The sequence below is a fragment of the Scyliorhinus torazame genome, chromosome 5, assembly GCF_047496885.1.
Source record: "Scyliorhinus torazame isolate Kashiwa2021f chromosome 5, sScyTor2.1, whole genome shotgun sequence".
NCBI lineage: Eukaryota > Metazoa > Chordata > Chondrichthyes > Carcharhiniformes > Scyliorhinidae > Scyliorhinus > Scyliorhinus torazame.
In genome coordinates this window covers 90992741-91011854 of record NC_092711.1, presented here as the reverse complement: position 1 = coordinate 91011854, position 19114 = coordinate 90992741, and the positions used below count along the sequence as shown (strand labels likewise).

The 19114-nt window shown below is 46.8% G+C and overlaps 1 gene segment (V, D, J or C); it reads right to left on the bottom strand.

The window, feature by feature from the left end:
• Positions 1–16983: 16983 nt before the first annotated feature.
• LOC140417790 (T cell receptor alpha variable 20-like) lies at positions 16984–17489 on the bottom strand. The segment is given in 2 exon segments: positions 16984–17351; positions 17435–17489. Coding segments are annotated over 2 exon segments (423 nt in total).
• Between the last annotated feature and the right edge of the window lie 1625 nt (positions 17490–19114).

Below are 19114 nucleotides of genomic sequence, written 5' to 3'. Positions count from 1 at the left end.
AAATGTTTGGACGGATTAAATAAATCTTCTAACACAAAGATTCCGTTCTTTCTAACGAGATCCGGTCCTCACCTTCAGTCACTGTAACTGGAAGCGCAAAGTCCTAACGGTCTGTGTGTTTGACAGTCTGCTGTTTGTCAAGGTCATTCACTGGCACCAGAGGAGCTTCAATCTCAGCCCAACTCTTCCGCTCTCATCCCCTCGGGAAATGTGCCGACTTCCAGCAGTGTTCCGTGCTGGGACCAGCGAAATTCGGATGCCCTTTCGAAGTTGGGGTCAATCTATTTGTCCGACCACCCACCCCCACCCCCTTGTATTGAGCGAACTGCCTGACAGAATGTCATGTGTGGAAAAGCTGTGACATAAAGAGTTGAGCAACTTGTGAACTTACCGGTTAAAAGCGAGACCGCTGTGAGGAATAAATACAAAGTAACAGGTGACATGTTTGCAGAGAGATCGTGGCAGCTTTCAGCAGAACTGGCTGAGGCTGAAATTGTTTTCGTCAAGAGTTGAGAAGAGGTTGAGTCACATCCGAGTGCCTGCTGATTGGTACATTGCTCACAACGTCATCGAGTCACATCCAATTGCCTGTAAGCTCCTTTTCTCTTCAATTGAATCAATGTTCTCACAGGGCATTGGATCTCCAGTTCATCCTGTTGGCGCAGATCGAAAGCGACAACGTGAATTTGTTCATCCCCATGCGAATCTTTAAATAGTAAGAAACCTTACAACCCCAGGTTAAAGTCCAACATGTTTGTTTCGATATCACTAGCTTTCGGAGCGCTGCTCCTTCCTCAGGAGCAATCTTTAAATAGGTTGACAGGAACAGGTTATTTATAATGTGAGGTAGGCAGTTGTTTCACCCAGAGCTGGAACAAATGAAATTCTAATGAATTTGGTGGGCATTGTTGTAAACAATGGGTGTTTGGATGAGAACTCTGTATTTTGCATGAACATTACGCCTTGCGAATGTGATGATATACTGAGCCGTTGTTGCTCTCTTTGTTTGGCTCTTAATTTGGCTCTGCTTAATTATGTTTGCTCAAGAGTCGCCAGGTATCTTTCGACACCGCCACATGGTTCAGAACCGGGGCTATTTAGCACACTGTGCTAAATCGCTGGCTTTGAAAGCTGACCAAGGCAGGCTAGCAGCATGGTTCATTCCCGTAACAGCCTCCCCGAACAGGCGCTGGAACGTGGCGACTAGGGGATTTTCACAGTAACTTCATTTGAAGTCTACTTGTGATAATAAGCGATTTTCAATTTCAACCGAATACTGATCAATGACTCGATACACCAGTTAGTAAGTTCAAAAGCAATGCTCATTCATTTACACACAGTCAAATCTACTCATGCATAAACTCTACAAACTAGACAACCACTATTACTAAAGCCTATACTTAGTTTCGGGTGCCCACTCAGTCAGAGGAACAATGGCCGTTGCTCGGTTCTGAGGCTGATGGGTTGAGTTGTTTACAGTGTAGCCACTCGGAGCGTCTATCTCGTAGTGTGCGTTGACTTGGGACTTACTTGGTCTGATGCAGCTGCTAGGCAGGTTTCTCTCTCGGTGAGAGCCAAAGCCAAAGGAGGAAGATTCTCCCTTGGGGAACATCTTTTATACTGAAAAGAGGTTCGCGCGCTTTTGGGCGGGCCTTGAACTTAACCTCAACTAATTGCGTCTTTCTCAATCAGTCGAATCGATTTTCCTCCAATAGAGGGGTGGTTCCCTGATCGCTGGGTGTGTCCTGGTGACTGTTAGTCTGCTTTGTCTTAGCCTATCCTCGCTCCGGGGAGTCTGCCTTAACATTCTGTATTTAAATGTTTCCCTTTTGTCCCAGGAGATGGCTCATTAGTATGTAGATTGATTGGTAGTTTCTGTCCTGTCTGAGAGTTTAAGGTTCTAGTCAACAGACAGAGCTTGCACCTGCTTGTTTCTTAACATTGTCCAATTTTCCCTGCATTCTTTGCAAGTGTCCATTTTGTAATCGGGACGTGACCACCTCAGAGGCTACACCGTCAGCAACATAGATGTGCAGGATAAGTGGATTAGCCATGCAAAAATTGTCCCTTAATGTCCCAGGATGTGCAGGTTAAGTGGGGTTGCAGGGTTTAGGGCTGGGGAGTGGGCCGAGGTAGAGTGCTCTTTCAGAGGGTCGGTGCAGACTGGATGGGCCAAATGCCTGACGCCACCCCCTCCCCCCCAAGCCCCGACTCCAGTCCAGCCTGACCCTCCCACTCCAGTCCTGCCTGACCCTCCCCCACTCCAGTCCAGCCTGACCCTCCCAGTCCAGTCCAACCTGACCCCCCAACTCCAGTCCAGCCTGACCCTCCCACTCCAGTCCAGCCTGCCCCAACCACTCCTGTCCAGCCTGACCCCCCAACTCCAGTCAAACTGACCCTCCCACTCCAGTCCAGCCTGACCCTCCCACTCCCGTCCAGCCTGACCCTCCCCACTTCAGTCCAGCCTGACCCTCCCACTCCAGTCCAGCCTGACCCTCCCACTCCAGTCCAATCTGACCCTCCCACTCCAGTCCAGCCTGACCCTCCCACTCCAGTCCAGCCTGACCCTCCCACTCCAGTCCAATCTGACCCTCCCACTCCAGTCCAACCTGACCCTCCCACTCCAGTCCAGCCTGACCCTCCCACTCCAGTCCAATCTGACCCTCCCACTCCAGTCCAGCCTGACCCTCCCAGTCCAGTCCAGCCTGACCCTCCCAGTCCAGTCCAGCCTGACCCTCCCACTCCAGTCCATCCTGACCCTCCCACTCCAGTCCAGCCTGACCCTCCCACTCCGGTCCTGACCCTCCCACTCCAGTCCTCACCCCCTCACCCCAGCCCAGCCTGACCCTCCCACTCCAGTCCAGCCTGACCCTCCCACTCGAGTTCAGCCTGACCCCCCAACTCCAGTCCAGCCTGACCCTCCCACTCCAGTCCAATCTGACCCTCCCACTCCAATCCAGCCTGACCCTCCCACTCCAGTCCATCCTGACCCTCCCACTCCAGTCCGGTCGGATCCTCCCACTCCAGTCCTGACCCCCTCACTCCAGTCCAACCTGACTCTCCCACTCCAGTCCAGCCTGACCCTCCCACTCCAGTCCAGCCTGACCCTCCCACTCCAGTCCTGACCCCCTCACTCCAGTCCAGCCTGACCCTCCCACTCCAGTCCAGCCTGACCCTCCCACTCCAGTCCAACCTGACTCTCCCACTCCAGTCCAACCTGACCCTCCCACTCCAGTCCTCACTCTCCCACTCCAGTCCATCCTGACCGCCCCAATCCAGTCCAACCCTCCCCTCCCACTCCAGTCGAGCCCGATAGCCCACTCAGTCCAACCCCACCTTACTAGCTCTGGTGCGATCTGAACCCCTTCAGTCCAGCCTGACCCTCCCACTCCAGTCCAGCCTGACCCTCCTCCCTCCGATCCGACTCGACTCCTGCGCCTCCCATACCCTCTTCTTTGTTCCTTCGGACACACGTCCGGTCTGAGACCCCCTCCCTTGCTGTTCGATCACCGCGCCCCCCGCCCCCCCCACCCCATTGTACCGCCCCCCTCCTCGTCCGATACCCCCGCCTTCCCTGCCCCACTTACCTTTTTAATTGTCCCTTTAAACACTTCTCTTCCGGCAGATAGTGCCGCAAGAAATAGGTGCTTCTTACCTCGCTGCGCCTCAGTTGCCCCGCGCCGGACAAAGATAGATAGGTTCTTGATTAATAAGGGGATTAGGGTTATACGGAGAAGGCAGGAAAATGGGGATGAGAAACACATCAGCTGTGATTGACCGGCGGAGCAAACCTGATGGGCCAAATGGCCTCATTCTGCTCCTGTGTCTTATGGCCTCATGTTCCAGAAATGGGACAGGTATTTTGAGGCGCACATTGTAGTGATTGTCGCTGCCACCAGAGGGCAGTGAGAGACTGGGTGAGTATATAGAGTGAAGAAAATGTGATGGAAGGAACCAATATGGAAACAGAAACTTTATTTTAACACTGATATGAAACTTAAAATTAAAAAAGTTATTTATTATCATGTGTTTTCACTGTTGCTATTACTGTTGGGATGTTACAAATGTCCGATAGATAGACGAGTTCGCCTTTGACGTGTTCAAATTAGAAAATGATAGAAGGACCTTCATCAGGATCTTCTTGTCAAACCGAGTGGTCAGATTTGCAGGAAGAGTGAGTGAGGAGTGTGCAACAACGCTGCAGGAAGAGTGAGTGAGCAAAAGGCACCGCAATCGCTGGACAGCAGACGTGAAGGTGAGATTTAGTCTCTCCCGCAAGAAAGTAGCTAGAACAGGAAGGAGGGAATACCTGTTCTCATTTGTTACTATGCAACTTGTCGGCAGTTCAAGTGAATAATTGCACCGTGCACTTACCAGTATACACCGCCAGAGAGCAGTGTGATGTATGGAAAGTATTTAACGTGGGAGGTCAGGTGTGTGCTCTCAGTGCGAGCTGGTGTCAGCGTGAAACGTGGAGAATGGGTGGTTAAACATTAAGGAATGCTCAGCTCATTTAGTTAGTTCAACAGAAACACGTCACTGAGTGAACCCGAAGTAAGTGTTTAGCACCCCGTTAATTTTTCAGAACAGAGTATTCATCTCCTGGCTCTGAGCCGAGCTCGGTATTGCGTGTTAACTGATAATGCTTCGGGTTCACACTGGCATTTTGCTGTTTTTCATTCTGATCTGCACGGAGGTTAGCGGAGAAACTGAGATGCTGCAGCTCCCTGGGTGGATGGTTGTTAGTGAAGCGGGTAATGTATCCATGAACTGCACCAGCAGCATTGCATTTGACCTCGTATTCTGGTACAGACAGTACCCGAACCAGTCACCCCAGCATCTGGTAATGGCCACAAGAGGAACCGACCAACACGGGAGGATTACAGCTTCAATCGGTGGAGACAACAAGCTCAATATCCTGACTGTGAAAGACACGCGAGTTACAGACACCGCCACATATCTCTGCGCTGTGAGCCACAGTGTAACTAACGGAGGGAGACCCAATACAAAAACCTGCACCGTCTTACCAAGCCGCTTTGCTGTGTCTGAAATATCGGCGTTTCATGAGGCGGGATGTGGAATTCCATGGAAAGGGGGAATGAGAACAAAACGTAGCGAGAAGGGGAAGATTTAAAGAGGGTGAAACATGAAGAGAGTTGGAAATACGGTCGAAGGGGAAGCGTTAACATGCAAACCGGAGTGAGTGAAAGAAGAATACGTAAAGATACGTAAAAAAACGCACGTTCTGAAACAATGAAAAGAGAAAAGTTAAAAAGTGAAAAATAACGAGTGTGATGCATAGAGTGAAGGATCAGGTAAAATCATAAATGAAGCGACTCAGACATAATGTAAAACGGCCTTTGTTTTAACATCATTCAATCTTCCTTGATAATTCGACGTTATGGCTTGAAAAACGGCGTTTGAAGAACTGCTATTGGGTATTGCTCGTTACGTAAATCTACACCCTTTCCACAGTTCTGTCCATATAAATTACTCCCACTGGGAACCCCGCCAGAGGGCGAGGTGTTCCAAGGTATTTCCTGTTATCAACTTTAAATTATCGACAAAGGACTCGCGGTAACGCTGCGAGCTGCCGTCCCGACAACAGCTTGTTCAAACTCTGATACACATTGTCTGCCCTGTGATAGTGGAGGTCTTTCCCAGTTTGTTATTGCTGCCTCAGCAAGGGTCCTGGGATCTGTATTTCCCGAACCTTTTCCTGAAATCCACAATGAACATCAAACTGTTTTCTTTCAGTTAGTCAGGATGTGGTTAGTGCTGAGGCTTCGAATGTTTACAATTTAGATAAATGACTTGGATGGTACAGAGAGATGTAGGAAAGTAAATGTTGAAGAGGACCGTAGGGGCCTATAAAAGGGCATGGACAGGGTAAGTGAATGGACAAATGTCTGGCAAACAGACTATAATGTGGAAAATATGAAATGACTAATTTTGAGAAGTAGACACAGAGAGAAGCTCATTATCTGAGGAATTGCAGTGGACTGAGATTCAGAGGGATCTGGGTTTCCGTGCCTGAATCACAAACGTCAGTTTTCAGGTGCAGCCAAGAATGAGAATATTGTTATTTATTGTGAGGTGAATTCATCACAAAAACATGGAGGTTATGCTTCAATCATAGAGGGTATGCGTGGGATCACATCTGGAATATTGTGCAGTAGGGTGCGATTTGTTGCAAGTTTATAATGGTCCCCGACTGTAACTATCACTGTGGAGGCTGGATTATTGTTTCTTTGCTGAGCACTAACTGGAACTCTGACTGCTGGGTTTTTGTACGGGACTCGCTATATCTGTCGCAGTGTGGGCTGCAAGGCACAGAGATACAGTGCGCTGTCAGACATCAGCGTGTTGCCTATCATTAGCTCGCTAAGTTTCGCAGTTTTGTTTAAGGTTGCTGAAACGCGATCGGCGATGTCAGGGTGTCTGTAAAGGTTCTCTCCCAGAACACGGAGAATGTATTGTGGAGCCTTCCCGGGACTCTGACTGTACCAGTACACATACGGGTTAGGAGCGCTCGTCTTCAAGTTGCAGGTTAGTGTGACATTGCTTTCCTCTTCAATCTTTATTTCTGCATCCGGCTGCTCCACTGTATCCTGGTGGCTCCAATCTGACATAAAAAATAGATTAAGAACAACAATCAGTATCAACCCCAAATTGATCAACTTAATCTTCACCATCACCATTATGTTCACCAACAATAACATCTGGGTTACAGCAGCCAGGAGGAGAATGGAGTTTTACTGGGAAGGAAATACTTACTGAGAAGTGAGATAATGATGAGCATCTGAGCGAGCTGGTTCCCCATGATCCTTCCTGGGTCTGGAACTCTGCAGTGAGAGGAATCCTCTGTCAGAGACAGAAATACAGATCCCCGGCCCACAGCACTGCTGATCGACCAATGGCAGAGGCAGCAGTTTCTCCAATGACACAATTGGGTCAGAGCGAGAGCAGCAACCGAAAGCTGTGGGCGGGGATACCGCAGTCTCAATATTGAGTATGTGGTGACTGTCATGTGCACTCGGAGCGGAAATAGGAAGGGGTGAATCTGCAGAAGACTGTGACCATCCTGCACCTGCTCACTGCTCCAGCCACTGAGAACAAATCGAGCGGGAGGGACATAAAGCAACTGAGGCTTCTTTAAACACGACTTCTGACACTAGACACTGCGTCACTGAATCTGCAAATAGTCTGCCTGTCAATGTAGAGCATCAAAAGAGCAGACGGATAAACAAACATGCCAATGTTTGTTCTCCATTGGCCTGGGATGAAATTAACCCGGCTGATGGAGGTAAATCTCTATTAACTGTATGAGTCGGTGTAAATTCCCATCAATCTGTTAAACAATACTGATGAGTATAATCTAGTACCTAATGGGTAAGAGCATCGCCAGTATTATGAGAAACGTGTCTGATTGAATCGCTCAGTGAATGAACATAGAACATAGGACATAACAGCGCAGTACAGGCCCTTCGGCCCTCGATGTTGCGCCGACCTGTGAAACCACTCTAAAGCCCATCTACACTATTCCCTTATCATCCATATGTTTATCCAATGACCATTTGAATGCCCTTAGTGTTGGCGAATCCACTACTGTTGCAGGCAGGGCATTCCACGCCCTTACTACCCTCTGAGTAAAGAACCTACCTCTGACACCTGTCCTATATCTATCTCCCCTCAATTTAAAGCTATGTCCCCTCGTGCTGGACATCACCATCTGAGGAAAAAGGCTCTCTCTGTCCCCCCTATCTAATCCTCTGATCATCTTGTATGCCTCAGTTAAGTCACCTCTTAACCTTCTTCTCTCTAACGAAAACAGTCTCAAGTCCCTCAGCCTTCCCTCATACGATCTTCCCTCCATACCAGGCAACATCCTGGTAAATCTCCTCTGCACCCTTTCCAATGTTTCCACGTCCTTCCTCTAATGCGGCGACCAGAATTGCACGCAATACTCCAAATGCTGCCGCACCAGAGTTCTGTACAGCTGCAACATGACCTCATGGCTCCGAAACTCAATCCCTCTATCAATAAAAGCTAACACACCGTACGCCTTTTTAACAACCCTCTCAACCTGGGTGGCAACTTTCAAGGATCTATGTACATGCACACAGAGATATCTCTGCTCATCCACACTACCAAGAATCTTACGATTAGCCCGGACTCTGTCTTCCAGTTATTCCTTCCAAAATGAATCACCTCACACTTTTCTGCATTAAACTCCATTTGCCACCTCTCAGCCCAGCTCTGCAGCTTATCTATGTCCCTCTGTAACTTGCAACATCCTTCTGCACTGTCCACAACTCCACCGACTTCAGTGTCATCTGCAAATTTGCTCACCCATCCTTCTACGCCCTCCTCCAGGTCATTTATAAAAATGACAAAGAGCAGTGGCCCCAAAACAGATCCTTGTGGTACACCACTAGTAACTGGACTCCAGGCTGAACATTTCCCATCAACCACCACCCTTTGTCTTCTTCCAACTAGCCAATATCTGATCAAAAAATGCTAAATCACCCTGAATCCCATGCCTCCGTATGTTCTGCAATAGCCTATCGTGGGGAACCTTATCAAACGCTTTACTGAAATCCATATACACCACATCAACTGCTTTACCCTCGTCCACCTGTTTGGTGACGTTCTCAAAGAACTCAATAAGGTTTGTGAGGCACGACCTACCCTTCACAAAACCGTGTTGACTATCTCTAATCAAATTGTTCCTTTCCAGATGATTATACATCCTATCTCTTGTAAACCTTTCCAAGGCTTTGCCTACAACAGAAGTAAGGCTCACTGGTCTATAGTTACCGGGGTTGTCTCTACTCCCCTTCTTGAACAAGGGGACAGCATTTGCTATCCTCCAGTCTTCTGGCACTATTCCTGTAGAAAATGATGACATAAAGTTCAAAGCCAAAAGCTCAGCAAACTCCTCCCTAGCTTCCCAGAGAATCCTAGGACGAATCCCATCCAGCCCAGGGGACTTATCTATGGGAATGGGAATGAAATGAGTCAGAGTTTTAGAAGGAGAGGGGGACCCGGGCTCAGTCCAACTCAGTGTTCCACCAAGACACAGCAGGGGGGCGGGCCTATTGTGACATCACTGAGGATACCTCTGCAGTTGGTCTCATGTGACTTTCTAATTATCATGTTTGGGCTTTGCTCCCTCTGATGGTGGATTCTGTTCAATCCGGTTCAGAATGGGGGTTACTGAATGGACTTAATGTTTATAATATAGTAATCTTTATTGTCACAGGTAGGCTTACATTAACACTGTAATTATTGATTTGTATGTCAAAACATCAATGTCAGGAATGAGAATTGACTATTTAAATCTGGATACTGCTCATATTGCACTGGAAGTCTGGTCGCAACTATCCCAGAGCTGGAACAGGAATCCAGTGCGTTCTGGCTTTCCAGTCCCCTGAACCACTCCCAACCGTCGTTCGCAGACACCATGAAAATGGGCGGTGTGCTAAATAGCGAGGAGGAAAGGTTTAGATTGCAGCATGATATAGACGGACAGGCCAGATGGGCAGAACAGCGGCAAATTGAATTTAACCCTGAAAAGGGTGAGATGATGCATTTTGGGAGGACTAACAATGCGAGAAAATACACAATGAACGGCAGGACGCCAAGAAGTATAGAGGCAAGAGGAACCTTGGGGTTCATGTCCGTAGATCTCCGAAGTCAACAGGAAAAGTAGATAAGGTGGTTCAGGAGACATAGGGGGTACTTGCCTTTCTTAGCCCAGGCATGGAATATAAGAGTAGGGAGGTTATTATGGAGCTGTTTAGAACGCTGGTTAGCCCGCAGCTGGAGTACTTTGTGCACATCTAGTCGCCACATTATGCGAAGGATGCGATTGCACCAGAGAGGGTGCAGAGGAGATTAATGAGACTACGTATATTTAAGAAACTCATCGGATATGTACGAAGTGCTTGGAGGTGATTCTGAGAGATGCGAAAAGGTAATGATATATGAATATAGTGTTTTCCCTTTCGATAAGTGTTATTTTAGCAGTGTCATGATAAAATAAATCAACCTATAGCGCGATTTAATGGGAAACAAGTGTCGTTTTGGGCGCAATTGGCAGGATGTTTCTCAAAGGCCGCATTGGCGAAATCGCAGCACGTAATTAAGGACACTTAGTGTTGGAAAGTAACCCCCAGGAGCTTCTCACCATTACTGGCTGCCACGCCGTCAGATTCGCTGGATCCGCACCTCATCTAAGGATGTGGGGGTGGAGGGGGGGGGGTTGCTCTTAAATGCTCCCTCACCATTCACTGCAGTCAACACACAAGCACGGCAGTAGCTAGAGCTGCCCCTCGCTTTGGCGATGCCGACCTGGCCAAGTTTCTCGATGCTGTGGATGCATGAGAAAGGACGCCCTGTTCTCCCGGGGGAGGGGGGGGGGGGTGGTGAGCGGGGCAGAGAGCCGGCAGCAGAGGCACCAATGCAACCTGGGAGGCAGTGACAATGACTGTCAGTGTGAGAGCATGGCAAGGGGGACCGCCGTCCAATGTAGGAAAAAGACCAATGACCCCCAGTGACCTGCAAGGGCAGTTACCACCTCTCTCTTGGCATCAGGCCCGCCTGCCTACCCTCAAATCCAACCCACCCGCCAACACATGGCTGGCTGACACCTTGCACGTACTGGTCTTTGTGCTTGCTCCTCAGAGCTTAGTGGCAGCTAGCACCACAACCCCTTGATGTCCAGGTGAGGTGCCCATACATACCATCTGCTATCGAACTCCCCTCCCAGCCCCGTGGCATGGAATGGAAGAGTAGGGAGGTTATTATGAAGCTGCATAGAATGCTGCTTAGATCGCAGCTGGAGTATTTTCTGCACATCTGGTCACCATATTATGGAAAGAATGTGATTGCACCAGAGAGGGTGTAGAGGAGATTAATCAGGAAGTTTTATGAGCAGGCGTGTTTCAGTTGTGAAGAGAGGATGGATAGGTTGGGATTATTGCCTTTAAAGCAGAGAATGCTGCGGAAGGTCTGATCGAGGTGTTCTAAATTCTGAGGAACGTAGATAGGTAGAAACCTTTCCCCTTAGTAGAGGGGGCAACAATCAGGGGGCATAGATTGAAGGTAAGGGGTAGGAATATGGAGGGAGTTTGAGCGTAGTGAGAACCTGGAACACACTGTCTGTGTTCCCGAGGCGGAACACTCACAACACTGAAGAAGCGTTTAGATGAGGACTTGAAACGCCATTGCATGCAAAGTTACGGACCAAGTGCGAGGAAATTGGTTTCGATTAGATGGATACTTGATGGTCGGGGCGAACACGATGGGCCAAAGGGCCTGTTGTTGCTGTAAAACGCGACGACTTAGGGGCCTGAGGCAGGGAAACTGATGATGGCGCCACACGGCCGCGTCTCCTCAGGCCAAAGAAAGTGAAGGAGAGACTGAAAAGAGTTGCTGAAATGTAAGTGGGTTGTTAATGAAGATCACGCGGAGCTCCTTCCTAGAGCAGATCCTTGGATAATACAACGATTGATGATAAATAAAGACCAGGAAAATTCCATCTATTATCTACACTGCGATTTGTTAAACTATAGAGGGCGGTCTAAATAAAGGCAGAAGAAGATTCAACAATAACTTTAAGAAGTAACTTGTACACAAATGTAACGGGGATAACCGAGATATGTAAACAATGCAGATTTTGAAAGAAGAATAATATAACTCTTTCAAAGTGTCTCGGGCAATATATTTCGTGTGGCCTCATCTCTGACTAGAATATTCTACATTCTAGTCCATTCTCGTCCCAGTGACTTGCACAATGAGCAGGTGCAGGATTGTCACGGTGTAATGAAGATTGCACCGTCACTATTTCCGCTCCATCAGTTCCGAGTGCAGCTGAGAGTCACCGCACACTTCACTCAATATTGAGACTGCGGTATCCCCGCCCACAGCTTCCGGTTGCTGCTCTCGCTCTGGCACGATAGTGTTACTGGAGAGATTGCTGCTGGTGGTACATTCCTCTCATTGGTCGGATCAGCAGTGCAGTGGGACGGGGATCTGTATTTATGTCTCTGACAGAGGATTTCTCTCATTGTGGAGTTACAAACTCAAGAAGGAGCATGAGGAACCATCTCGCTTCGCTCCTCGTCATTATCTCGCTTCTCAGTCAGTATTTTTTCCCCAGTAACATTCCATTCTCTTCCTGAATGCTGTAACCCAGATGTTATTGTTGGTAAAATTACAGTAATTATTTTGCTGATGATTATGTTGCTTAATATGAGGCTGACTCTGATTGTCATTATCGCTGTCACTTCTGTTAGAATGGAGCCACCAAGACACCGTGGAGCAAAAGGAACCCGAAATAACGGTTAAAGAGGAAAGTAATGTCACACTAACCTGCACCTTGAAAACAACTGCTCCTAACCCTTATGTGTACTGGTATAGCCAGCAGCCCTGGAAAGCGCCAAGCTACATGCTTCAAGTTATTGGGCTGACTGTGCAAAGGAACACCGAACTCGCCGATCGGTTTTCTTCTACGTTTGATAAAACGAACAAGACTACCGAGCTAACAATCTATAACACAATGATCTCCGACAGCGCCGTGTATTTCTGTGCCATGAAGCCCACACTGCTGCAGAGATATGGTGGGTCCCGTACAAAAACCCCACACTGGCAGTTCCAGCTACTGCTCAGCAGGGGGGGGGCTTCATAGATAGTTCCGTTTCTACACTGAGAGTGAAAAACATTGTAACAAGCCACAACTGTCAAAAGCATCAATAGTGAGGTCCGCTTGCACAGTTATACAAGTTTACGATTGGAACTTACATTCAATACAGATAAAAGATTCATGAATCGATCTGTGATTCCTTAACTGCTGCTTCTTGTTCACATCTTGATGTACAGACTCACTCACTCAGTAAACTGTCAGGTCTCACTGAACTACAACAAATGCAACAACTCATATTAATGCTGAGACCATTGGATGTAGTCCATATTGATGTCTGCGTATTCACAATCTAACCGCGCTGAAACACCATCTGTCACCGGTGACTGAGTTACTGGATTTGCACTTTGCCCGCCTGTGAAGGAAGAGAAATGAATCATCAAGAGTTTAATCTTAATTGATCTAAATTTGTTTGTATGTGTGTACGTTAGTGGAAACTCAACTCTACTTATCATTTCTGGTCGTAAATTAGATTGAATGTTATAACAATCTATAACCTGCTAATCTGGCATGGTAAATAGTGACAATTACGTACCGCCCAACAGCGCCGCCACTATTAACAACAGAAACATGTCTGACTGCATCTTTCTGAATGAATGTGAATGGAATGATCCAGAGATTGAAAGGAGAGAGGGAAACCGGGCTCTGTTTAGCTCATTGGTCCATCCACACATTGGAGGGGGCCAGGGCCTTTGTGATCTCACTGAGACTACGACGCCTATTGGCTATAACGATGCCGTCACAGAACTTCATCATCCGCATGAAAGAACAAAGAAAGGTACAGGACAGGAACAGGCCCGCCAGCCGTCCAAGCCTGCGCCGACCATGCTGCCTGTCTCAACTGAAATCTTCTACACTTCCGGGGTCCGTATCCCTCTATTTCCATCCTATTCATGAAAGTAATCGCTTATTGTCACAAGTAGGCTTCAATGAAGTTACTGTTAAAACCCCCTAGTCGCCACATTCCGGTGCCTGCTCGGGAGGCCGGTACGGGTATTGACCCCTCGCTGCTAGCCTTGTTCTGCATTACAAGCCAACCGTTTATCCAAGTGTGCTAAACCAGGGAAGTCTACGCTATCATGTTTGAAGTGGCGCCCTCTGGTGCCGGATTAGTTTAATTCCTGTTAGAATCACAGAATCATAGAATGCGACCAAATGAACTGATTCAGGGTGTACTGAAATACACAAGATGACACAAATGTTTCCCAGAAAACTACACTGGATCTGCTTATAAATAGTTTTTGTTACTATTGATGTTTATGTCAAAAAGTGATGCTAAATCGATTAAATATTTGCTAGCCGTCTCTATCCAAGTCATGTACACGACAAAGGAGATAGAATGTTAGGACTTTCGAGGAAGCTTGAAAATATTCCGAGGAACGAGGGTCGTTTATGCAAAATACCACAGAACGTTGGATTCGTTTGCTTGTAAGAAAGGAGGTAGAAGGAAGACTCAAATGTTGTGCTGAAAAATGTGCCTTTTCGAGAGAGTAGACCATCTGTAATTGTATCCATTCGCAGCAGATACAATGAATAAATCGGCCTGATTTAATAGAAACATGATAGAAAATGATGTACTTATTTATAATATGCTATCTCCTAATATCTGGAGTACGGCACACAAAATGATGATAGAAAATTCTACAGCCAATTTTAAAAGGGAATTTCATAATCTGAAAAGGGAAGGCAGTATGGAAAATGTGGGGTGTTAAAGACGATTTGGATACCATTTTCAAATAGTCACAGATACGGTAAGCCGAATTCTCATTCCGTTCCATAATGCTCCCTGACTTTTGGACGCTAATGACTCTCTCACTATTCGTTCTCAGTCACTTGAGCAGTGAACACGTGCAGGATAGACCCAAAGTTCTGGAGATTCAACCGTTGCTATTTCCGCTCCATCAGTTGCACCTGCAGCTGACAACAGCCGCACAGTTTGGCTAGTTTTGAGTCTGCGGCATCTGCTTCCGTTTGCTGCTCTCACTCTGAAATGATTGTGCTGTTGGAGACATTGCTGCACATGGTCCAGGAACTGGCATCGGATAGGTCCGCAACAGAGTAGTCTGCCAATCTGTATTTCTGCTCTAGCTGATCACTGCCTCCATTGATGAGGGGCTGATTCAGGAACGATTATGAGGATACAAATGGTTCCGATCCTCATCATGACCTTAATTCTCAGAGAATATTTCCTTCACTTTAAAACTCCATTCTCCCTTCACTGATCTGTTCTCCCAAATGCCACTTATTCTACTTGTTTGACCAACAATAATTTTCTCAAACCTTTTGGGCAGTCCCCATTTCAGTTCTATTTGTGTAATTTACCATGTTGCCCTGTTCAGTTCCCTCAGGGGCCACGGCCTGACTATTACGCTTCATATTTAGGCTGTATGCAGTTAGCATGGCCAGTGAGAAGCTCTTAAGAAACTCTGGAATTGGCACCACAACAATATTGTTTTTTTTCTCATCACTCCTTCCACGTCATAAACTGACCCCGCAAACATAATTTCTATCCCCTTGGCTTGAAAACACATCAACGTTCCTGTTAATGGCAGCGGGAGGAGCAACCTACTATTTGGTCTGAAGTCACTGCACTTAGATTTAAAAGCTGGACCTCCTGCCTCAGATGCAACAGCGTTCCAACTATGCCAAATCTAAACCTCAGAACAGTTACTTTCGTCCTGCTGCTGCTAATCACAACGCACATCTACCATTAATTGTAATATTTCCATGTTACCCATGGAAGAATGCAGCTAAATGACATAAATTCCTTTACAGAGGTAAGCCGGCCGATGAGTCAGAGACTGATGGACAGGGTCTGTCTGGGTCCTGCGCAGGAAGACCAGCGCAGCGCAGCCACACAGAGAAAGAGAAAATAGGACATCCGGGAATGCAGGGTTAGCCAAATAAAAATCTCTTCACAGCACAGATCCTGCAGAGAAAGATCCTGTAATCTGGCGCCAATTACATTGAAAATAAACGAACGTCAGTTTTATGTAAATGTAGTTATTGATACTGCTCAAGGTGCAGTTCATAAAGGGTCTAACCTGGGAGCGGAAGCTATGAATTTTCAATCTCCATTTCATCTGATTATATTTTATTCCCCGTTATTGTTGATATAAGTGTTGATATTGACCACAAGCATCGTTACAACACATAGACGTTACAAGACTTGGGCGACGGAATATTCCAACAGATACACTGACTATCAATCATGATCTGAACCGTGCAGACGTCCGCATCATGTCCGCCAGATGGCGCCGTCTTCACATGTTTGTCACTCCCGCCGCGGGACTCAGTTCCAAGTTCCTGCTGGGTTCTGGAAACCCATCGCCTTGTTGATCTTATTTTTAACTGGCTCTGTGTTTCTCGGACTCAGAAAATTGTCTCCAGCTCACCCGTATTTTGGCTAACATTTATGGTGAAAATGCATCGGAAGATGGTTAATTATAATAATCTTATGAGACTTTCGACTTTCAGTCAATTAAGAATAAAAGGTTTCATAGCTTTGTAAAGGCGCTTTCCGAAACAAAATCTTGAAGGTGACATCTGGAATGAAATCACATTCATGAAGACAGGGCGGAAATCTAAAACGCACATTTCCCCAAGGCCGAAACCATCATGTCATTGCGTATGTGATGTCAGGAGAATATTAAGAGATAATAAGAGCCAGGCGCTGGGATTCCCACCAGTGAGATTACTTAGCGTGGATGCTGCTGGTAAGATCTTGCCTCAAATTAGCAGAACTTAATTTCAAATGTAGATGATGTTTTTCAGTTTATTCACCCACTGTCACTATCAGAACGAGGTGCTTGGCGCGGGGTGAAATCGAATTTTCTACCACTGGCGAGGGGGAAATATTGAATTGGTCTCTACGGAAACCTTCTCTGCGAGTTGTTCTGGTCTTTGACGGTTGATGCTTCATAAGAATTAAGAACGGGGAGAAATCCGCAGCAGAGTAAGGACGCTTCAAAGTAACCATGAATCTTACAGTAGAATGTTATTAATATTCACGGTCAGCCGTCACACACCAACATAACTAAACAAATATTCAGTCTAATGTCCAATTAGTACAGTTAATTACAATCCTACAATGACGCAATACTGATGATTTCCTCCCCACAAACGTTGCACTCATTGAGAGACTGTTTCTTCAATCGGACACTTTATACCTTGACCATCAGTATCTCTGGTCAAAGCCGCTTCGCAAGGGAATGATCAAGCCCCGCTCACAGTCTCCCTTTCTTGCTCTCGTTCTCACCCACCTTGCCGGGCCTGTGTTAGTGGAGACATTGCTGCAGCTGCTCCGGAATGGCAACCAGGTTTTTGTACAGTGACTGCGCCTTTCCTCTCAGTGTGGGCTGTATCGCACAGTAATACACAGCGACATCCGCGCTCTCCGTGTCTTCAATCACCAATTGTCCCCGTTTATCCGCAGTGGAAAGTTCCAATTCGAGTCGGTTCTTTCTCTCTTTTCCAGCCGTGAATGTGCTTATTATCCACTCCGGTCCCTGACCAGATTTCTGTCTGTACCAATGCATTCCGTAAAAGCTGGACAAGTCATAGCTGCAGTTTATTTGCACTGAATCCCCGCTCTGGGTTGTTCTCGCAGTGGGAGACTGGATCACCTGGTCCGAACCACATCGACCTGTAAAAATAAAGAGGTATTGGAGCAAGGTGAATATAAGTACACTATATCCACATATTATTGAGTACGTCCCCTGTACTTACAAGTCAGTAGTACGAGAATGACCGGGAGCAGCTGCATTTGCACCGTGCGATACATCATTGGAATGAAAATGTCAAACGGAGAGGAGCAGAGCTCACATCAGAAGAACTCAGAGCGTCTGCGCACAGTCGCCAGTCGGTTCGTGTTGCCGGCAGCAGTGAAGATTTCCGTCACGTGCTTTTGCCGCTATTTGATGGGCTGCAATTGGACTTTGTTCGCCCCACGAAAGGATGTGGTCTGTTGATCTACTGCTGTTCTCGCCAGCTGTTCACATTTGAATTTATGAATTGTCCAAAGAGCTGAAATTCTCTTTACTCCTGGTGGCGGGAAGTCTTTGTGAAAATTTCTCCCGAAAGGGAGAAACCTCGGGGCCGGCGTTGTAACCAATTCAAACCCCCATTGTGGTTGTCTTAGTCATTACTTAAATCTTAGTAATTAATGTATACAGTCTGATGTTAATATTTCAGCTGTTGTTATAACGTGTTGCAAATATGTATTTAAGCATCGATAATAAGAAGACCCATTATAAATAGAAACGGGAACAGAATGGTAGGAGCAGAATACTAGCGCTTTTCAGCAAGTTATCACGCCGCTGTGTATTATAGCTCTCCGGTAGAAAGCTAGCGAATCTGGCTCAAAGCCCCCATGGGCGGTGCCTCTGAGTAACAGGAACTCAACAAAACTGTGCATGAGAATCTATCCACACAGGTATTACTCGCATTACAAAAGGATGTGACGCCTGGAAGGAATGCAAATACTGGGAGGGGTCAGTTTGTCCTTTGCCCTGTTATCTTTGAAGGCATGCTCGCCTTCATCGGTCTGGGCATTGAGTATAAGAATTGGCAAGTCATGTTGAAGCTGTATAGAACATTAGAAAGGTCACACTTGAAATATAGTATTCAATTCTGGTCGCCACATTATCAGAAGGATGTTGAGGCTTTGAAGAGGGTGCAGAGGAGATTTACCAGGATATTGCCTGGTATGGAGAGCATTAGCTGCGAGGAGCGGTTGGATAAACTTGGTTTGTTCTCACTGGAACGACTGTGGTTGAGAGGCGACCTGATAGAAGTCGACATAATTATGAGGGGCATGGACAGAGTGAACAGTCAGAAGCTTTTTCCCAGGGTGTAAGAGTCCATTACTAGTGGACATAGGTTTAAGGTGTTCGGTGCAGTGTTTCAAGGAAATGTTCGAGGGAAGGTGTTTACACAGAGGCTAGTGGGTGCATGGAACTCGCTGCCAGAGACGGTGCTGGAAGCGGGTACGATAGTGACCTTTAAGGCACGTCTTGACAAGTAATAAAATACAATGGGAATAGAGGGATACGGACACCGGAAGTGCAGAAGGTTTTAGGTTAGACGGGCAGCACCGTCGGCGCTGGCTTGGAGGGTCGAAGTGCCTGTTCCTGTGCTGTACGTTTCTTTGTTCTTTGTTAACAAAATCATAGTTGCTGACATCAGGCATCAGGGTGCTTGTTTTGTTTACGTCTCAATGTTGCTTGCCCCACCGTCCACAACTGAACTTCAATATCCCTGCTCTTTGGCTAACATCAGAAGGAATACCTTCTATATGGTTAAGCCGTCTTTGTGATGATTCTTGTCCAATGCAGTTAAATTATCAGTCCTCAAATTAATGCACACTTTGAAGAACTATTGGAGAAACAGCGAATTATTAACTTTTCA